The 16147-nt window shown below is 33.4% G+C and overlaps 2 protein-coding genes across 4 annotated transcripts in view; both read right to left on the bottom strand.

Annotated features, from left to right (window-relative positions):
* Positions 1-3732: 3732 nt before the first annotated feature.
* Positions 3733-6001, bottom strand: LOC111488993 (cytokinin hydroxylase-like). Of its 2 annotated transcripts, none has more exons than XM_023136981.1 (5): positions 5609-6001; positions 5305-5531; positions 4973-5214; positions 4343-4724; positions 3733-4256 (listed from the first exon to the last, which is right to left on the bottom strand). In XM_023136981.1, the coding sequence occupies exons 1-5, from the start codon at positions 5898-5900 to the stop codon at positions 3837-3839; spliced, it is 1563 nt and encodes a 520-aa protein (XP_022992749.1). In that variant the 5' UTR covers positions 5901-6001; the 3' UTR covers positions 3733-3836. The 2 variants fall into 2 exon arrangements, with proteins under 2 accessions (XP_022992749.1, XP_022992750.1); XM_023136982.1 differs by having other exon boundaries at positions 4343-4700.
* A 724-nt stretch (positions 6002-6725) lies between these two features.
* LOC111488992 (protein SWEETIE) overlaps positions 6726-16147 on the bottom strand; it is a 39277-nt gene continuing 29855 nt past the window's right edge. The window contains exons 33-48 of one of the 2 annotated variants that reach the window (XM_023136979.1): positions 15704-15848; positions 15547-15615; positions 15165-15221; positions 14885-14971; positions 14682-14810; positions 13951-14154; positions 13406-13858; positions 12227-12292; positions 11366-11463; positions 11174-11258; positions 10844-10982; positions 9444-9751; positions 9223-9357; positions 8724-8891; positions 8515-8640; positions 6726-7819 (exon numbers count right to left, since the gene is read on the bottom strand). In XM_023136979.1, the coding sequence (XP_022992747.1) occupies positions 7058-7819; positions 8515-8640; positions 8724-8891; positions 9223-9357; positions 9444-9751; positions 10844-10982; positions 11174-11258; positions 11366-11463; positions 12227-12292; positions 13406-13858; positions 13951-14154; positions 14682-14810; positions 14885-14971; positions 15165-15221; positions 15547-15615; positions 15704-15848 (3031 nt within the window). In that variant the 3' untranslated portion in view covers positions 6726-7057. The remainder of the gene's footprint in view (positions 7820-8514; positions 8641-8723; positions 8892-9222; positions 9358-9443; positions 9752-10843; positions 10983-11173; positions 11259-11365; positions 11464-12226; positions 12293-13405; positions 13859-13950; positions 14155-14681; positions 14811-14884; positions 14972-15164; positions 15222-15546; positions 15616-15703; positions 15849-16147) is intronic. The other variant, XM_023136980.1, reaches the window with a different exon arrangement.

Genomic DNA, 16147 nt, shown 5'->3' with positions numbered 1-16147 from the left:
AAAAAAAAAAAAAAAAAAAAAAAAAAAAAAAAAAAAAAAAAAAAAAAAAAAAAAAAAAAATACTGTTTTGAAAATATTTATGTGATATGACGTGGCAGACAACTTGATAGACTAATGGGACATGCTAACTCAGCAATCCATTAATTTAATTATTATACTCAATAAATAAAAAAAAATGAAATAAAATTATAATTCATATGTTTATAATTTTTTAAAATTTTATAAATTAAATAAATATAGTGTCCTTGCTGACTTATGGTTTAACTTAGTTTTAGGTAAATGATTAATTATTTCTTGTAATGAGTACAAACCATAGGTTAATTTATTTAATTAATGATTTAAAGATACACTCCCATTATTTTCGACCCTCATTTTTTTAGTGAATTGTCAAAGGGTATCATTAAAAATTCATACAAATCTTATTAAATTAATTTAAAGCCATGATTTTTTACTATATGCTTTTGTTATATAATTATTATTTAATGATAGAGTCCATTGACATTCTATTTTTAAAATATTTAAATACGCTCAAAAATAATATTTTACCTAATTTTGTATCATTTTCATTAAAATATTACATCATAATTTTTTATTTATTTGAAGCCTAACTTTAAATAAACCCAAAAAAGAAGAGTTACTGAGTAGCTTCCAAAATTTGAATTTATTAAATTAAACATCAATTAAAAATGATAAATTAATGTCTACTTTAATTTTATATTAATCACTAATAATAGAACTAGATTAGTTTCACATGAATAATAGAAAATCAAACCTACTTAAGTTCTACCTTATTTAATTTTACAAAAAATATATAATTTATTTATTCATAATTAATTTAGGGAAAACTTTTTATTAAAATTTTAATTTCTCAATCTAATGATTATTGAGAGAATCTTAAATTATTTTATACAAATAAAAAAATAATATTGAATTTAGATATGGGTCTGGGATTTTTTTAAATATATTTTTTTAATAATTATTATTTAAATAAATAAGTAATGATGGATACAGCCACTTGAAAAACACTGAACGGTCAGATATTAACATCTTTTTTAGCAGATTTAAATAGGAAAATAATATTATGTGTAGGCGTGAAGCTAAAGCACTTATAATAAATTATAATATCTATTACTTCTCTTCATTATTTTGTTTAATTATGTGAAAGAAAATATTAAAAAATAATTAAAAATTCTGGAAGTGGTGGAGGGGGAAAAGGTCTTCGTATATATGGTGGCGCATATTTATTTATTTATTTTCATTATTTCTTTATCTAATCATGATTTTTCTCCTCTATTTTATAAATATTTATAAGAAATAAATATAATATTATCTATTTTTGAGCCTAAATTACTCATCAAAATTAATTAATTATAATTTTAAATAAATGTTAGTAGTTTGAGTTTGTGACTGAGGCGGGCGACTCTTTCGGTCTTTTGAGACCCGAACACTAATCAAAAGGTTAAAGGTCCTACTAAAAAGGCGCGTGATCTCGAACTATATAAATTTATATAAAAAAAAATATAATGGGTGATATTAAAAAAATTATAAAAAAAAAGGAGGAAACAGGGAGAACCCATGTGAGTTAAAAGGAGTCAAAGCACTAAGCATCTAGTTGTTATTATTAATTATAATAAATATAATAATAAAAATCTTGAAGTTAGTTATTTAAGAAGGAAACCCTACTTGGAGCACTTCTTTCAATCCCCACTCAAATCCGCTCGTGCAAGTTTTATTTTAAACAAAAAAAAAAAAAAGATTTATTATTTAATTAACCGTGTACAATTCCAATCATTATCCGCTCTTCTAGGTGTAACTTCAATTTCCACGTGAATAAATATATATATTAATATAGAGAATATATTATTTATGAAATATATCTTAAATATTTTTTTTTTTATAATTTGATTGGTAGTATATTTTATTTTATCTCTCATATTTAATTAGTTTATATTTTTCTTATGGGTAAATATTAGTAGCTAGTTTGTATTTTATTTAAAGATTATTGGGAATATCAATGAGAATACACCATACACGCCTTCGATTCTAATTCTATTTCTATTTCTCATTCTTAACATGTATCCGTGCCGATTTTGGTATTCTTAAATATCAAAATTTCCTATCAGCCAAATCCAGCTTCATAATTTTGAATGTTAATTTAACGCATTCTTATTATATTCATCACTCTGATTAGCTAGGATATTCACTTGTTCCAATCAAATTAAATGAAACAAATTACAAATCCTGAGGTAAATCAGTTATGCATACTCTTATTGATAAAAAGAAAATTGGTTTCATTGATGGTACAATTGAAGAACCGTCTTAAGATGCAAATTCAACCGAATTTGAATTTTGGAATCAGTGCAACAGTATAATAATATATTGATTAACTCATTCAGTTGAAGCAGATATCGCTGAAGGTATTATTCACGCCAAGACAGCTGATCAAGTGTGGGTTGATCTTCATGGTCAATTCTTACAAAATAATGCTCCAGATACAAAAGTTGACAGCAATGATGTCACAAGAAACTATGACACTATCAACATTTTTCATCAAACTCAAAGCACTCTGGGATGAATTCGAAGCATACCGCATACCATTTACCTGTAATCAACGTCAAATACATATTGATCCATGCAAAGAAGACAAGTTGATGCAACTACTCATGGGGTTCATGAGTCTTATAAAATAGTAAGATCTAACCTATTGATGATACCTCCTATCTGATATTAAGTTTGAAAGTAGGGTTTGTATAACCTAAACTTGCAAACTACATATTTTTATTTTAAAATTTACCATTTTCTCTTTTAAAACTATATTTTATAATTATAATTGTGCGACTTCTAAAAGCATAATGATTTAAGAACTAATATATATATATATATATATATATATATATATATATATATATAATTTGCATGTATAAATTTTCACTTTCATTTTCAAAATTTTCCAACCAAAAGCTACTTATCCCCACTAAATCTTTTGATCTTTCATTATTATTTATTTTAAAGAATATATATATTTTTAAATCTCTATAAATATTTAATATCAAATTATTTTCCACTAAACAACAGCTCATATTGTATAATTTACTAATTAAATTAATCCATGATATAAAAATAAACTTTTTTATTTATTTCCATATTTATTATATATTGAAATGGACAATATCTCAAGATTTTTCCTTTTTTGGATATGGTCTTTGTTTATAATAAAAGGGACTGAAATAATAGTTGGCCTTCCTTTTCAATTTTTATCACATATAAAATTAGACTTCTAATTATAATTGGATGAATTTGTCTTTTAATTTTGTATTTAATACATTTACATTCAACATTTTTTAAATTAACAAATCTAGTGCGTTTAATAGAACATTAATGTAACCACCGATTTAAATCGAAATCTCATATCTCCCACGAGATTATGTTACTTACTCCTTACTTTTAAGAGTAAAAACTATCCTTACATATCAAGACTAGTCTTTATGAATGAGCGTGTTACCGCCAAAATCCACCACTATTAGATATGGTTCATTTTGACCAATACCCGTAAACTTCACCGTTTTAAAACGCGTCTATTAAGGAAAGATTCTAACATCATTGTTGATATAGGTAATGACTTTCCATTCTTGTAAGTATTTCGTAGTCAGAATCACTCTCATTCGAATATAGCCTCGATTCATTCGAATATAGACTTTTAATTTTGAGCCCGACCCATTTTTGGGAAAGAGCGTAAGAAACCATATTTTTGTTATTTATTGCTCAAAATACAACATTACAACTCTTTCTTTCTTTTCACTCTAGCAAAAACAGAAAGAGAGAGAGAACAAAATTGATCAAGTCAAAGGAGTCAAGCAAATTTGGACACCATATTTAGGCTTAACAGTGAGGACGACAACGGGTGCATGCCGATAGCTTGGTGATATCGTAAACCTAAACTTAGAGATGAGCATAGCCAATATGATCTTTGTTTCCATCAGAGCGAAGGCTTGGCCGACGCAATTGCGAGGCCCAGAAGCGAACGGGATGAACCCACCACACGTAAACGCCTTGGAGCTCCCAAATCTCTCCGGGTTAAACTCATTGGCGTCCTTCCCCCAAATCTCCTCGCTGTGGTGAATCGCCACCACCGGAATCCACACCGACAGCCCTTTCGGGATCTCCAAATCTCCCAGCTTTATATCCTCAAACGCCATCCGGGGAAGAATGCTCGCCGGCGGGTACAGCCTTAACGACTCATTAATCACCATACCCAACTGGAAAAAACTCCAAACATTCATTATTTATACCCAAAAAGATTGAAATTTTGAGAGCTCTTAAACAGGGGAAGTTTCAGAAGTACCAGAGGAAGCTTGGAGAGATGGTGGAGCGAGGGGGTTTGTGAGTTGCAGACGGCGTTGAGCTCGGCTCGAACCCTGTCCTGCCATGATGGGTTGGTGGCTAATAGCATTATGGTCCATGTGAGAAGAAGAGCGGTGGTTTCATGGCCGGCGAAGAAGAACGTCTTGCATTCGTCCATTATGATCTGTAAATTTAAACTTAAACCGTTCCCATTTTTTTTCTTCTGCATTTCGTTTAGTAACATTCCCAATAAATCGTTTCCGTATGAACTGCTTCGCCCAATCTCCACGCCGTCTTTTCTGCTCTGTATTATCTCCATTAATAACCCCTCCACTTTCCCCTTCAATGCCTTTATCTCTCTGTTATACTTGCTTGGAAAAAATCTGTAATTATTAGTTTTAATCAAATTTTAATTTCATGGGTTTTAATTTAATCTCTGTTTAAAACCCATTAAATAGTTTTATTGAAAAAAAGTGGAGAGAGAAAGGATTATTCAGGAGAGAGAGAGACGAAACAGAGAAAAACAGAGAGAGAAACAGAGAGAGAGAGAGAGACATATATATATATATATATATATATATATATATATATATAGAGAGAGAGAGAGAGAGAGAGAGAGAGAGAGGATTACCGGCTACCGGGAAGGCAGAGGTGGCGGCTGGCCTGAGCACAGAGATGTTGTAAAACGGTGAGTAAATGGAAGATTTGTTTACCCTTTTCGTAGCTGCTTTCAAACTCGGTTCGGGAAATTATATCGGCGGTGAGTCTGGTCATATACTCGCCGATTTCGAATTCGGATCGCCCCGATTTTACCTCATTTTCTAATGATTGAAGCATCTCTCTGGTACACTCTACCATGTACCCTGCGTAACTCTGCTCGACAAAAAAAAAAAAGAAACAAAAGAAATCACTAAAATTCAAACGGAAAGCACTACATATGTGTATGTATGTGAATGAAGGGACCTTGAGGCGGTCACCGACGAAAGCGGGGGCGACGATATGGCGTTGATGGAACCAATTGGGGCCGTTGGCCATTAAGAGACCACGGCCAATGAAGTGCTTAGAGCCCTGTTGTTGGAGCCAGGACTTGCCGGAGACGGAGCTGTATTTGGACAACAGCTCTTTGATCAAATGGGTTTCTGTGAGACACATTCTGGGTTCAATTCCGTTCCAGAAGATGAATCTCTTACCTGAGGAAAATTAAAAATTAATGGAGTTTATGGTGTGAAAATGATAGAAGAGAATGAATGGTAATAAAGGAGCGTACCGAATTGGGCGGACCAGGCGAGGTAGTGGGGGAGGAGGCGGGGGACGAGGTCGTGGGAGATGGAGGGCATGTCGGAGGAGGTGGACTTAGAGAGGAGGGCGGCGACGTCGAGGATGTTGCCGAGGAGAGGGCGGGGCTTGGGGCCACGCACCCCTTGCTTGGCCATCTTCCTCATGATGCGCCTGGGAGTGAGCCAGTAGCAGGAGAGGGTGTGGTATAATAGAGAGAAGATGCAAAACGACGTCACTGCAAATGCGAGAGTTGTTAGAAGCAGGGCCAACATGGTGGCCATCGCCGCCACAGACCGGCTGGTTAATAATTACAACACTTCAATTGGTAGCGGAGAGAGAGGCAGAGAGAGAGAGAGGCGGAGAGAGAGACAAAGAGGAGGGAAGTGGAGAAGAAAGAATGAGAAAGAAAGAAGGAAACACATGCATATATAAATTGGCATCACATCTCGTGTGCAGTTTTCTTGTGGGCCCCACTTTCCAACCGTTTTTTTAATATATTTTGAAAATTTTAATATTATAACTCTCTAATTTATTTATTTTTTTTATTTTGTGTTTTAACTATTTAACATATTTTAAAATTTGCTGAGGAACATTACATTTGTCAGAAGATTTGAATTGTTTTAATTCGAGAAAATTCTCAACGCATTAATTATTATTCAATCTTGCAGGCCAATGGATCCCAATGGTTGAAATTAACTTAGATTCAAGATTATGTCATTTTCTCGATAAGCTACTTTCATTCAACACCTTCCCTCAAACAAAGTACGTCTCCCCTTAGCCTCGACTCCTTTTTCTTTTGGAGTCTTAATCATGTTTTACTATGCTTTCGAAGAGCCTCTTCTTTTTCTTTTGGAGTCCTTTGTTCGACATTTCAGAATTCTATTGACCAAAATTTTCAGTTTCAAAATATTTTTGAATTCTAAGCTAAATTTCAAAAACTATGCATAATTCAAATTAAACTTAAACTTAGTACAATTTTAATTTATTATATTATGAGAATCGTGATATAACTATATTTAATTGAACAATATTTACATAATGAGCGGGTTTAAGTCTTTATAATTTCGTTCGGATCATAATGAACTGTTTTTTTTAAAGCTCAATGTATGAAAAAATGTAAATAAATTCTCAAAGTACACCATTGTTTTCCCATCCCTTTTTACAAAATTATAAATGAATGGCACGAGTAACCTAAGTAAACTCGACTCAAATATCTCAACCCATCGAAGTCAACACATAAAACGATCCAAGGATGGAACTTACGAGAGAGTCCATATAAGTACCCTTTTCTATAAGAACTCATCTCTCATGTAATAAAACTATTAAAGAAGGGGAAAAAACCACCAAACATTTAACCTACAAACATGATGGCAGTATCTTCAATTCTATTGTAAGCCTGAAAACTGGCTCAACTACAACAATGATTCTATATTGGTGATCATAAACTGTCATTTCTCTGTTCATCAACACTCGACGTTTTAACCACAGTATCCTTTTCCTTACCTTCTTCATATTCTCCGACATGATCATTATCTGCATTGTCGTCGAGTATTTCACGATCTGAAGGCAGCAGCTCGGTTTGGTTTTCTGGGCTTTCGTCGACTGGTTTATGATCCTCCAAGGAATTGACTATAGCAGAATGTCCAGTCATTTGGCTTAGTTTTTGTCCTGGCAAAGCTTCTTTTTCTATGGCATGTTCCTCACCACTTTCTTGATCACCGACTCCTTGCATTCCGCTCCTCTCGCCAATTAGATCTCCGTCTGAAAATCTCTGACCTGTTGAAGATATAGACATTGATACTTCTTCACTGGTTTCTCCATGTTCCATATTCTTGATTTTCAGTTCATCACTCGGAAGGGAAGTCGAGTCTTCCATGCTAACGCTAGGACTACTACTTTCAAGAACTTCTGAGTCCTCAGCTTCACGAGATTCTGTGACATTATCGGTTATTACTTCTCGTGTGGAAGCAGGAAAAGACTGGAAGGTATCCCAGTCATCGTCATCCTCATCCTCATCCTCATCCTCATCCTGTTCAATGACAGTTACAGGATTGCTTTCAGTGCTGGCCTCAGTCGTATGTGGCGGGGAAACTTTCTCTCTATTCACCTCAATCGCTGGTGCTCTTATCTGCAGAATTGGTGTTGAGAGATGCTTCTGAGTTGGGTTTTGATCTTGTGTGACCGAAGCACGGATAACCTCCTGAGACCAGATAATTATTCTTTGTTAGTCAAATGAGTATTGCCACAAAAAATGCCAACAGCCTGAAATCTGTTTCACATTAAATATTTAAATATGGTGAAACTTTTCTTTAAAATACTTTTAAGCGCATATATGAAGTTCGATTCTCTGGAAGCATAAGAATATATGCACCTTATTCATAAATGCAATTTGTGGATACCGTACTTGAAAGGGGAACCAGAATAATCTTACTGATCATAGACTAACCTTTCCGAAAAGGCTGACGGTGCATATTCTGTTAATCTTAGAATACATATTTTGATAATAAAACTTGAGATGAGATGGCATCTAATCCTGTTTTTTCTTCATCCGTGTACACACATCGACTAATATCACACGACAACAACCTCCACTTACTACATTTGGTTCCCAAGAAAACCGGTAAGTTATCAAATCCCAATTAGGCCAACAACCTCGTCCTCTACTACTACATTTGGTTCTCAAGAAAATTGGTGGGGTAAGATATTAAATCCTATTTAGGTGATCACTATGATTTGAACTCAATCAACCATTTGTTGAATAAGAGAGAGAATTGGGATCTCCTTCAGGATGAACATCAGCCAAAGTGACTCGGAGGAATGCTAGTAGCATTGTTGTTTTCATGTCAGAATTTAGATACAAGTTAAAGGCGTCCGTACAAAAAAGATACAAGTTACCTGTAGTTGTTGCCGATGCATCACTGGCATTGACAGTATAACATCCTTGAAAATAACAGCAGAGGAAGGTATCTGAGCAAGATGAGAAACAAGCTTTATTGCTGTGCTTCTCAATTCATCGAGTTCCTATCAATAAGTAACTTTAATGCATCAGAGAGGGTAGATTCTTTAAGCTAGAGCTTCAGAATTGGTTGATTCAGTTTGCTTACCTTAGCATTAGAGCTTGCAGAGGCAGAGAAAACCATGACTACAGCTTCTAAAAGCAGATTCATAAACGTTTTCTGGCATTCACTGACATTGGATAATGTTTGTAGAAGCACTAAGAATCTCAAGCACTCAATCGCGATCGCTATCGACTCTTTAGTTATTGGTTTCTGCTAAATATGAGAACGAAAGAGCTCACATCAGTTCATCAACATCAGTTCATCAAGACAGTTATGAAAGATAAGAAGATACTAGAAAATAAAATTAATGCATTTGGACTATATATTATGAATCAAATACAAGGTCTTCTAGAAGAAAAACCATGTACCAATAAGGAAACAAAATATTATAAATGATAAATATACACCAAATACATAAAAATACAAAAATATAATAGAAATCCAACATTTTATTCAAATATGATTTTAGAGGGCAAATAAATTAGAGGTTAACTTACAGTTGCTAAATTACCCTCTAAAAAATGTGAAGTACAAAATAAAGTACCTTCAGAATCATATCGATGGTCGCCAAAACGTCTCCAATGAGTTCCCCAACAAAGAACAGAAGGAAAGCTTTTTCTTCGTTATTTGTGTATTTTTGGGTCATGCCTTTTAGTACTTGCAACCCAATTGCCTGAACCTGAGGAAAAGAAGCTTCCATCACCCAATTTTCTTCCATTGTAATTTTGTCAACTGTTGCAGAAATTCACTTTGTATAATATTTACCTGCGAATTTGAATCATGAAGCACGTTTCTGATGCATTCAGTTCCATATTTGAAAACAGAAAAACATACTCTCTCAATCTCTTTATCCTCTTCAAGACACGCAGCAAGATAAACCGGCTTTCCCAGTGAAATAATTTGCTCTAGAGAAAAAGCAAGCTTTACTTGCAGTAGTCTCTGGAGCTTGGAGCTTTTGTTCTTAACCAAATGAATGCCCTCAACACAATTGTTGCACAAATCCACAACCAAACTCATACAGGTTCCAAGAAGCATTTTAGAATGAAGACTCTCCTCGCTGAGCTTGATTCTATCTGCAATATGAATATTTTTAAATTTTAAGCAACCACTTCATAAAAAATTCTCCCATTCAAATTAAGAGCCTTTATGAGGTAAAAGCTAAAAACAAAGTTTAATCCTAAAAACGTTTTTAACAAAAAGACATTAGGCACCAGACGAAAAGAGGAAGATAATTGTCAATTCAATCAGGTATTCGCTGAAAATACCCCGAGTGCATGCAGACGATAAGAATGTAATATAATATAAGAAAAGAAAAGAATACCTAAAGGAAGCCCTAAATGAGAAAAATCTTTCATTTCTCTTGATGAAAGCTCATTTTCTTATCAAAAAACGGAAAAGAATATATATACCTAAAGGAAACCTGTCCCTTCAAAGTAAGAGAGAAAATCACCACTAATTCAGAGAGTTATTGAACCTATCTTTATTTTTCAACAAGCAGGGTAAAAACCTAGGTAAAGACCAGAGAGTTTTCCACTCTTCCAACGTCAACTATCTCTCTGATACTCATATTCATCGTATATTAATAGCGAGTTTGGGACGTGTTGAAAAAATATTTTTAAATGAAAACACATTAGGAAGAAAAATTAAGGGATTTTATCTGTTTTTATTATTTCTTAAACCATTGGAAATCTTCAATAGTGCTTTCGATTGATTAAACTTAAAAGAACATTTTACTGCTCTTTAAAATTTAGCTAAACACTATCAGTTCTTAACAAGCACTTTTAGTCAACCCCAAGAACTTTAAAAGACATGCCAAAGACACTCTGACTTTCATGCCTTTCTCACATACATCACATCGTTAAGTTAAAAGAGTGAACCCGCCCAATCTAACAATCTAAGTCCCTCCTCCCTTAACACTTTTTCACTAATAAATGCATTGCACGTACAACTGGTGGCTTGTATGAGATTCTATAATATTTGTCGAATTTAAAGTTTTACTAAGAGAATTGTAGCATGGGACGTTTCTACAACAAACAAAAATAATTTCTAACGATAATTACAAAATTACAACATAAAGGGAAAAGGACGCAACTCATTTGTAACTGATTTGGATATAAAAGTTCTTTGACAACCTTTACAATGAGTTATAACTTCCAAAAGCTTACCTTGGATAAGTTTCTCTAATATACGGCCAAAGGACCTAATAAAGTCATTTACTTTAGATAAGCAGAATTCAGTCGACGTGTTCCTGAAGTATTTCAGTCCAATGGAGTAAAAGGCCAGCAGCAAAGATAGTATTTGTTTCTGCATGCCAAAAAAAAAAAAAAAAAAGGCTATTCAAACAAAATAACTGATATAATGTAAAATCTGATATCCCAATTCAATATATTCCTAAAATAAAGTTATCTTTCCGAATATATAAATTGAATAGAAACTTCATCAGAAAAATGTAATATTCAATGAATAGAGTAGACATAAATCATCGGCTTACCCACCTTAAATTCAAAACGCTCCATGAGTACCTTTACGGTAAGAAATAATGATGATATCAAATCCTCCCAATGTAGATGATCTAGCTGTCTAGAATTCATAATGGACAACAAGAGGATGAAACATATCATCAGTTCGGCAGCACACAAATTCTATTTAAATTTTAATAAGCATTATATTGTACTAATTCATATCACCTCTGATACATTCGAAAAAGGAAAGCCAGACATAATTCCAATGCCAGGTAAGCAAAGTCTTCCCTTTGAAGAAAACTTTCAGGGCAGTTCTGAACAATCTGATTGAAGAAAGCCACAAAAGAATTGGCATGAATTGTCCACATATTCTGAAGAGACAAGATGCATGCGTTTTTGGCTTAAGAAGTAACAACCTTGAAATTGGCATTACTAACCCTAATTCACTCAGCACTTTCATGAGAAAGAAAAGTCAAGAAAATCTAAACAACGCTTACAATTCATAAACGTGATCTATAAATTATGGACTCAACTTGTTCTTTTAACAGTATTTCAAAAAATAATTTGATAGATTTGCAAGAAAAATTGACCAGGGAAATGGAAATAGTGAGCACAATGCGCATACAGACAACAACAGCTCAGGCTGGACAGGCATTCATTTGTTAAAACTAGGAAAAATACCCAAAAAATTTCCATTCAAATGATTTTAAACTTTTGGTACTTAAAAATTCTTAACATTAAATTTAAAGTTATAAAATCAATTGGTTTTTTTTTTTGGGGGGTTAAAAGATTATAATGTAGGTTGTTTTACCAAATCTTTTAGCTTCTTAGAATGTCAGTCAACTACAATTTTCATAATATTAGAAGCTGGTGTTATCAAATTCATATATCATCCATTAAATATCTTAAAAAATTGAAAATTTGTTTTTGAGTCAGATACGCCCTAAAACAATTTCCTACCAAGTATTAGTGCATAGTCTTAATTTTCACCATCAGTCAGTGTAGCTAAGGCGTACAGTTCTTATAAGAATCAATATATTTCAATATTCAAAATTGGCATACTTGGAAAAGCATAATGATCTTTACCTGGGACAGTACAGACACTGCAAGAGAATTCCAAGAGATATCCAAGAACGTGTAATATGAGAAAACCTACATGAGACAATCAGTATAAATTAATAAGAACATTAATTCATAATCATAAAGGAATCTTAGTAAGAGAATGAAAATCTACATGTCGTAAATCAACAGCACAGGACAAGAAAATCAATGCATAATCATAAGGATCGATGTTGTTTTTCGACAATCTGCAAGGATAATCGGCAACTGAAATCCTTTTTGGTGAGAGGAAATCGTTTGACGGGAAGTTGTTGGAAGAAAATAAAGATGCAAAAAATAAGAGAGAGAGATAATTGCTGAAAACTTTTGCTTAAAATGAGGTACTAATTTCTTCTGAAACAGATTTACCTATTTAAATATCTAACTTATCCTAAAAATGGCTGGAGAGTGGCCAACTAAATCTGTGCCACTTCCTACAAAACTGCCATCTAAAACTTTGGTAATCCATTCGACGTGTTTGTCAAATGGTCAAACGAATGTATTCAATCAACTAATGAAAACGAGTAAATCTAAATAAGGAAAAATTTCAGGTTTTATCTAACAATCGATACTAATTATAGATGCAGCAGCATCTAGCAAGCACCCCGAGATGAAATCCTTGTTCATCATTGTTCAAATAAAATAAAGAACTGCACAATTCAAATTTTCACTGCCGAGAGCACAATAAATGCTACTCCATGCCCAATAATCAAAGCATCTAAAAAGAATAAGAGAATCAGTATAGTTAACATTCACAACACAGCAGAGACAAACAGATGCCTTCCATGTTATCGGCTTAGAATTCGGAGAACTTGCAAGTACAAAATTGGCGTTTCTGACTCAGAAGAGCAATGATCAGACATTCATAATCCTAATCGGCATGAAACATAGTGGTGATTTAAAGCATGCCAAACCTGATCACCACTTCCTAAGGGCATGGAGTTATTCCATGATTCCAAATATTCTCATGAACAAAAAAATTATAATGTACATCTATGAAGTAGATGGGACATAAGAAAATTGATATTCAGTAGACTAAAATTTAATATCAAATGAAACCGTAGCTAGACATTCACAAACAAGCCTCACAAATTAAAAGATATTTCTATCTTGAAAAATTTTGGATCATTATTCTTGAGGGATAAAAGGAACCAGTATAGAATGCACCTGAAGAAGCTCTATGCAGATATCAACCGTAAGAAATCCAGCCGTACAGAATTTTACTGTTGATAAAGACTGGAGAACGGGCAGTACAATTTCATAGAGTTTTAGTTCTATAGAATTAGTAGTTTCCTCTGGAGAGTCTTCAACCACACTTGCTGCAGTAGAAGGTGATGTTATTTTCTGTTCCCCAAGAGGATGACGTCCACGAAACAGAGAAAAAAGAGCAAAGCTCCATAAAAATCGATATTCTTTAGATTCCAGTTCAACCATGCTATATCCAGATAAAAAGTTGTTTTCTAATGCATTATTAAGAGATGAATTTGCAATCTCATCAAGGTTCACTGGAATTGCGTCCAGTGCAATTGCCTGCAAAATAACTGGCCAAGATTCCTCTAATGAAATCTGTAACTTCGATATCACCAGAGGTGATTGAATTCCATCGAGAAATGGATTCCACTGCAAGAAATTTGTGCAAAAGGTGAGATGGGAGAAAAGAAACAAAAATTAATATCAGCACATGGTAAATTAATTTATATTATACTGCTCACTTTTTTCTTGGGATGCATGAATAAGCCGGTATGGGCGTAATCCATTAGAACCCCGATCCAGTGCTTTCCCAGAATATTGGAACTCTTTGAAAACCATGGTAACAGGGCTAGATACTCGTTTGAAACTTCACTCTGGTGTCTCCTCAAAAGTGCATATGTGTAACATTTGAGAGAGGCATGTGCAGCCAGAAGTCTAACCTTAATCTATATTTCATAGTTCATAAATTCTTAGTAAGAAATATTATATGTTAAAAAATAGTTTTGGTCCTATACTTTCGCTACCGTAACAATTTAGTCCCCAAACTTTATATAAAATTATACTTGTTGTCCGTTCAAAATTGTAATCACTTAGTCTCTAAACTTTAATATGTAAAAATTTAATCCTAGTGTGAAAAATCTCATCAATATAAGATGCATTTTTTAATATGTAACAATTTAGTCAATTCAGTTTATAAGCACATATAGTCTCTAATTAATTTACTGATCTAGTATGCAAAAAATATCATTCAATTTTAACAACATTTTTCATGATAAGAACTAAATAAAAGAAATGTTTATTTTGGTTTGAATATAGTATATGAAGAACTCAATCACTACAAACTAAAGTTTAGGGACTAAAAAATAACTTTATTGAAACTATAGAGACCAAAAGTGTTATTTCCAATATTAAATAAGAAAGAAGTTCCAGCAAAGTTCACGGGGAAAGAAAGCAAAAGAACAATTGAATATACCTTGCATGAGACCCATTCAGCAAAAGAAGGATAATAAAGTTCCTTAAAGTCATTCAATAGCCGTGATATCAAAGAAAAAATGCGCTTAACAGCAATTTGATCACCATCAATTATTCCACTCGTTAGGATCTACACATGTATGAAAGCCCGTTAGCTTGACAAAAAGTAAATTTCAAAGAAAGTGAAGATGTAAATGTTCTAACCTTAGTGGCGAGCAGCAGTCCGGCCTCCAAAAGAATAGGGCCAGAAGATGTATCTAAGGCAGAGCGAACTGCAGATACTAATTGGGCCTATAATTCAAATGGGAAACAGAACTTCAGATGATCAATGAATAACAAACCACATCAAGAAATATCATTCGTTAATGGGCTATGACATTGATAGACATCATCAAATGCTAATGCTGAAATGGTCCAAATACGAGTGTGCGTGCACGCACGTGTATAGAGAGAAAAATAAAAACCAGAACAGAAAGAGGAGCACCTGATATTGCTCCAATAGAAGGTGATCCGGAAGCTCGGGATCAGCTATGTGTTCAAACTGTATTGACAAAACACAAGATATACAACACTCTCAAAACAAGAACTAACAAGGAATTAATATATTTATTGACCCAAGAAATACATGTGTGCGCATATGCATGTGGCTTCATTTCATTTCGAAGAGAAAAAATAAAAAAAACTTATAGGGGACTAAATATTCTTTTTTAGGACCAAGGCTAGTAGATAGGTTTCCACAAACAAATAATAAAACATAAATCAGGGGGGAAAATCCAAATGATCAGTTTAGCACCTGATAAGCAAGTGATACAAAAAGAAAAGAGAGATAAATAGAGTACATTTGACACGCAAAGTTGTAAGCGTACCTTATCAATAATCAAACTTAGGAGTCCAACACCAATTGGCTTCATACTTTCAAATTGAATTGTGCTAATCTATAACCAAGAAATTTGACTATGAGATCTACTTTAAACATAAATTCTAATTAACATAACCATATATATGTAACCTCATATGTAGCACCTGATAAGCAAGTGAAATAAGCTCTTGCACATGAAGGACTAGCCAATCACCAGAGCTAGGCCCATTAGGCAATTGATTCATTGCTAAATAAAGATCAAAATGAGCTGCATTCTTTCCAACTGCGCCAGGTAGATGACTGAGACACCTGTAAAACAACAGAATTTTGGTTTTAATTTGATAAAAAGAAAATTAACAATTTGTAGTAACCAATAATTACAGTTTTATCATGGATCACTGACTGAAGAAAAGCCCAGTGGCAAGTGATGTAATTATTCACCTTTTTTTTAAAAGAACCTGAGATGTATTAATCACAAAAAGCACAACCTAGGGGCAGAGGGGCGAGGAGCCTCCCTCCCAAACTAAACCTATAATGACACAGCCTCCAAAATTTGGAGGATCTGAGCTAGGCTATAATACCCAAAAAAAAAAAAAAAAAAAAAAAAA

The sequence above is a fragment of the Cucurbita maxima genome, unplaced genomic scaffold, assembly GCF_002738345.1.
Source record: "Cucurbita maxima cultivar Rimu unplaced genomic scaffold, Cmax_1.0 Cma_Scf00014, whole genome shotgun sequence".
Taxonomy (NCBI): Eukaryota; Viridiplantae; Streptophyta; class Magnoliopsida; order Cucurbitales; family Cucurbitaceae; genus Cucurbita; species Cucurbita maxima.
The sequence above is the reverse complement of the archived record's forward strand: the minus strand, read 5'-3'. Positions and strand labels throughout refer to the sequence as shown.

Excerpts from the sequence above, each read along its gene's own strand:
- LOC111488993 (XM_023136981.1), bottom strand. The coding sequence starts at position 5,900 with ATGGCCACCATGTTGGCCCTGCTTCTAACAACTCTCGCATTTGCAGTG. Across the intron at positions 5,532-5,608 it reads CGCCTGGTCCGCCCAATTCG|GTAAGAGATTCATCTTCTGG; the intron begins GTACGCTCCTTT and ends AATTTTCCTCAG. Across the intron at positions 4,257-4,342 it reads ATCTCTCCAAGCTTCCTCTG|TTGGGTATGGTGATTAATGA; the intron begins GTACTTCTGAAA and ends AGTTTTTTCCAG.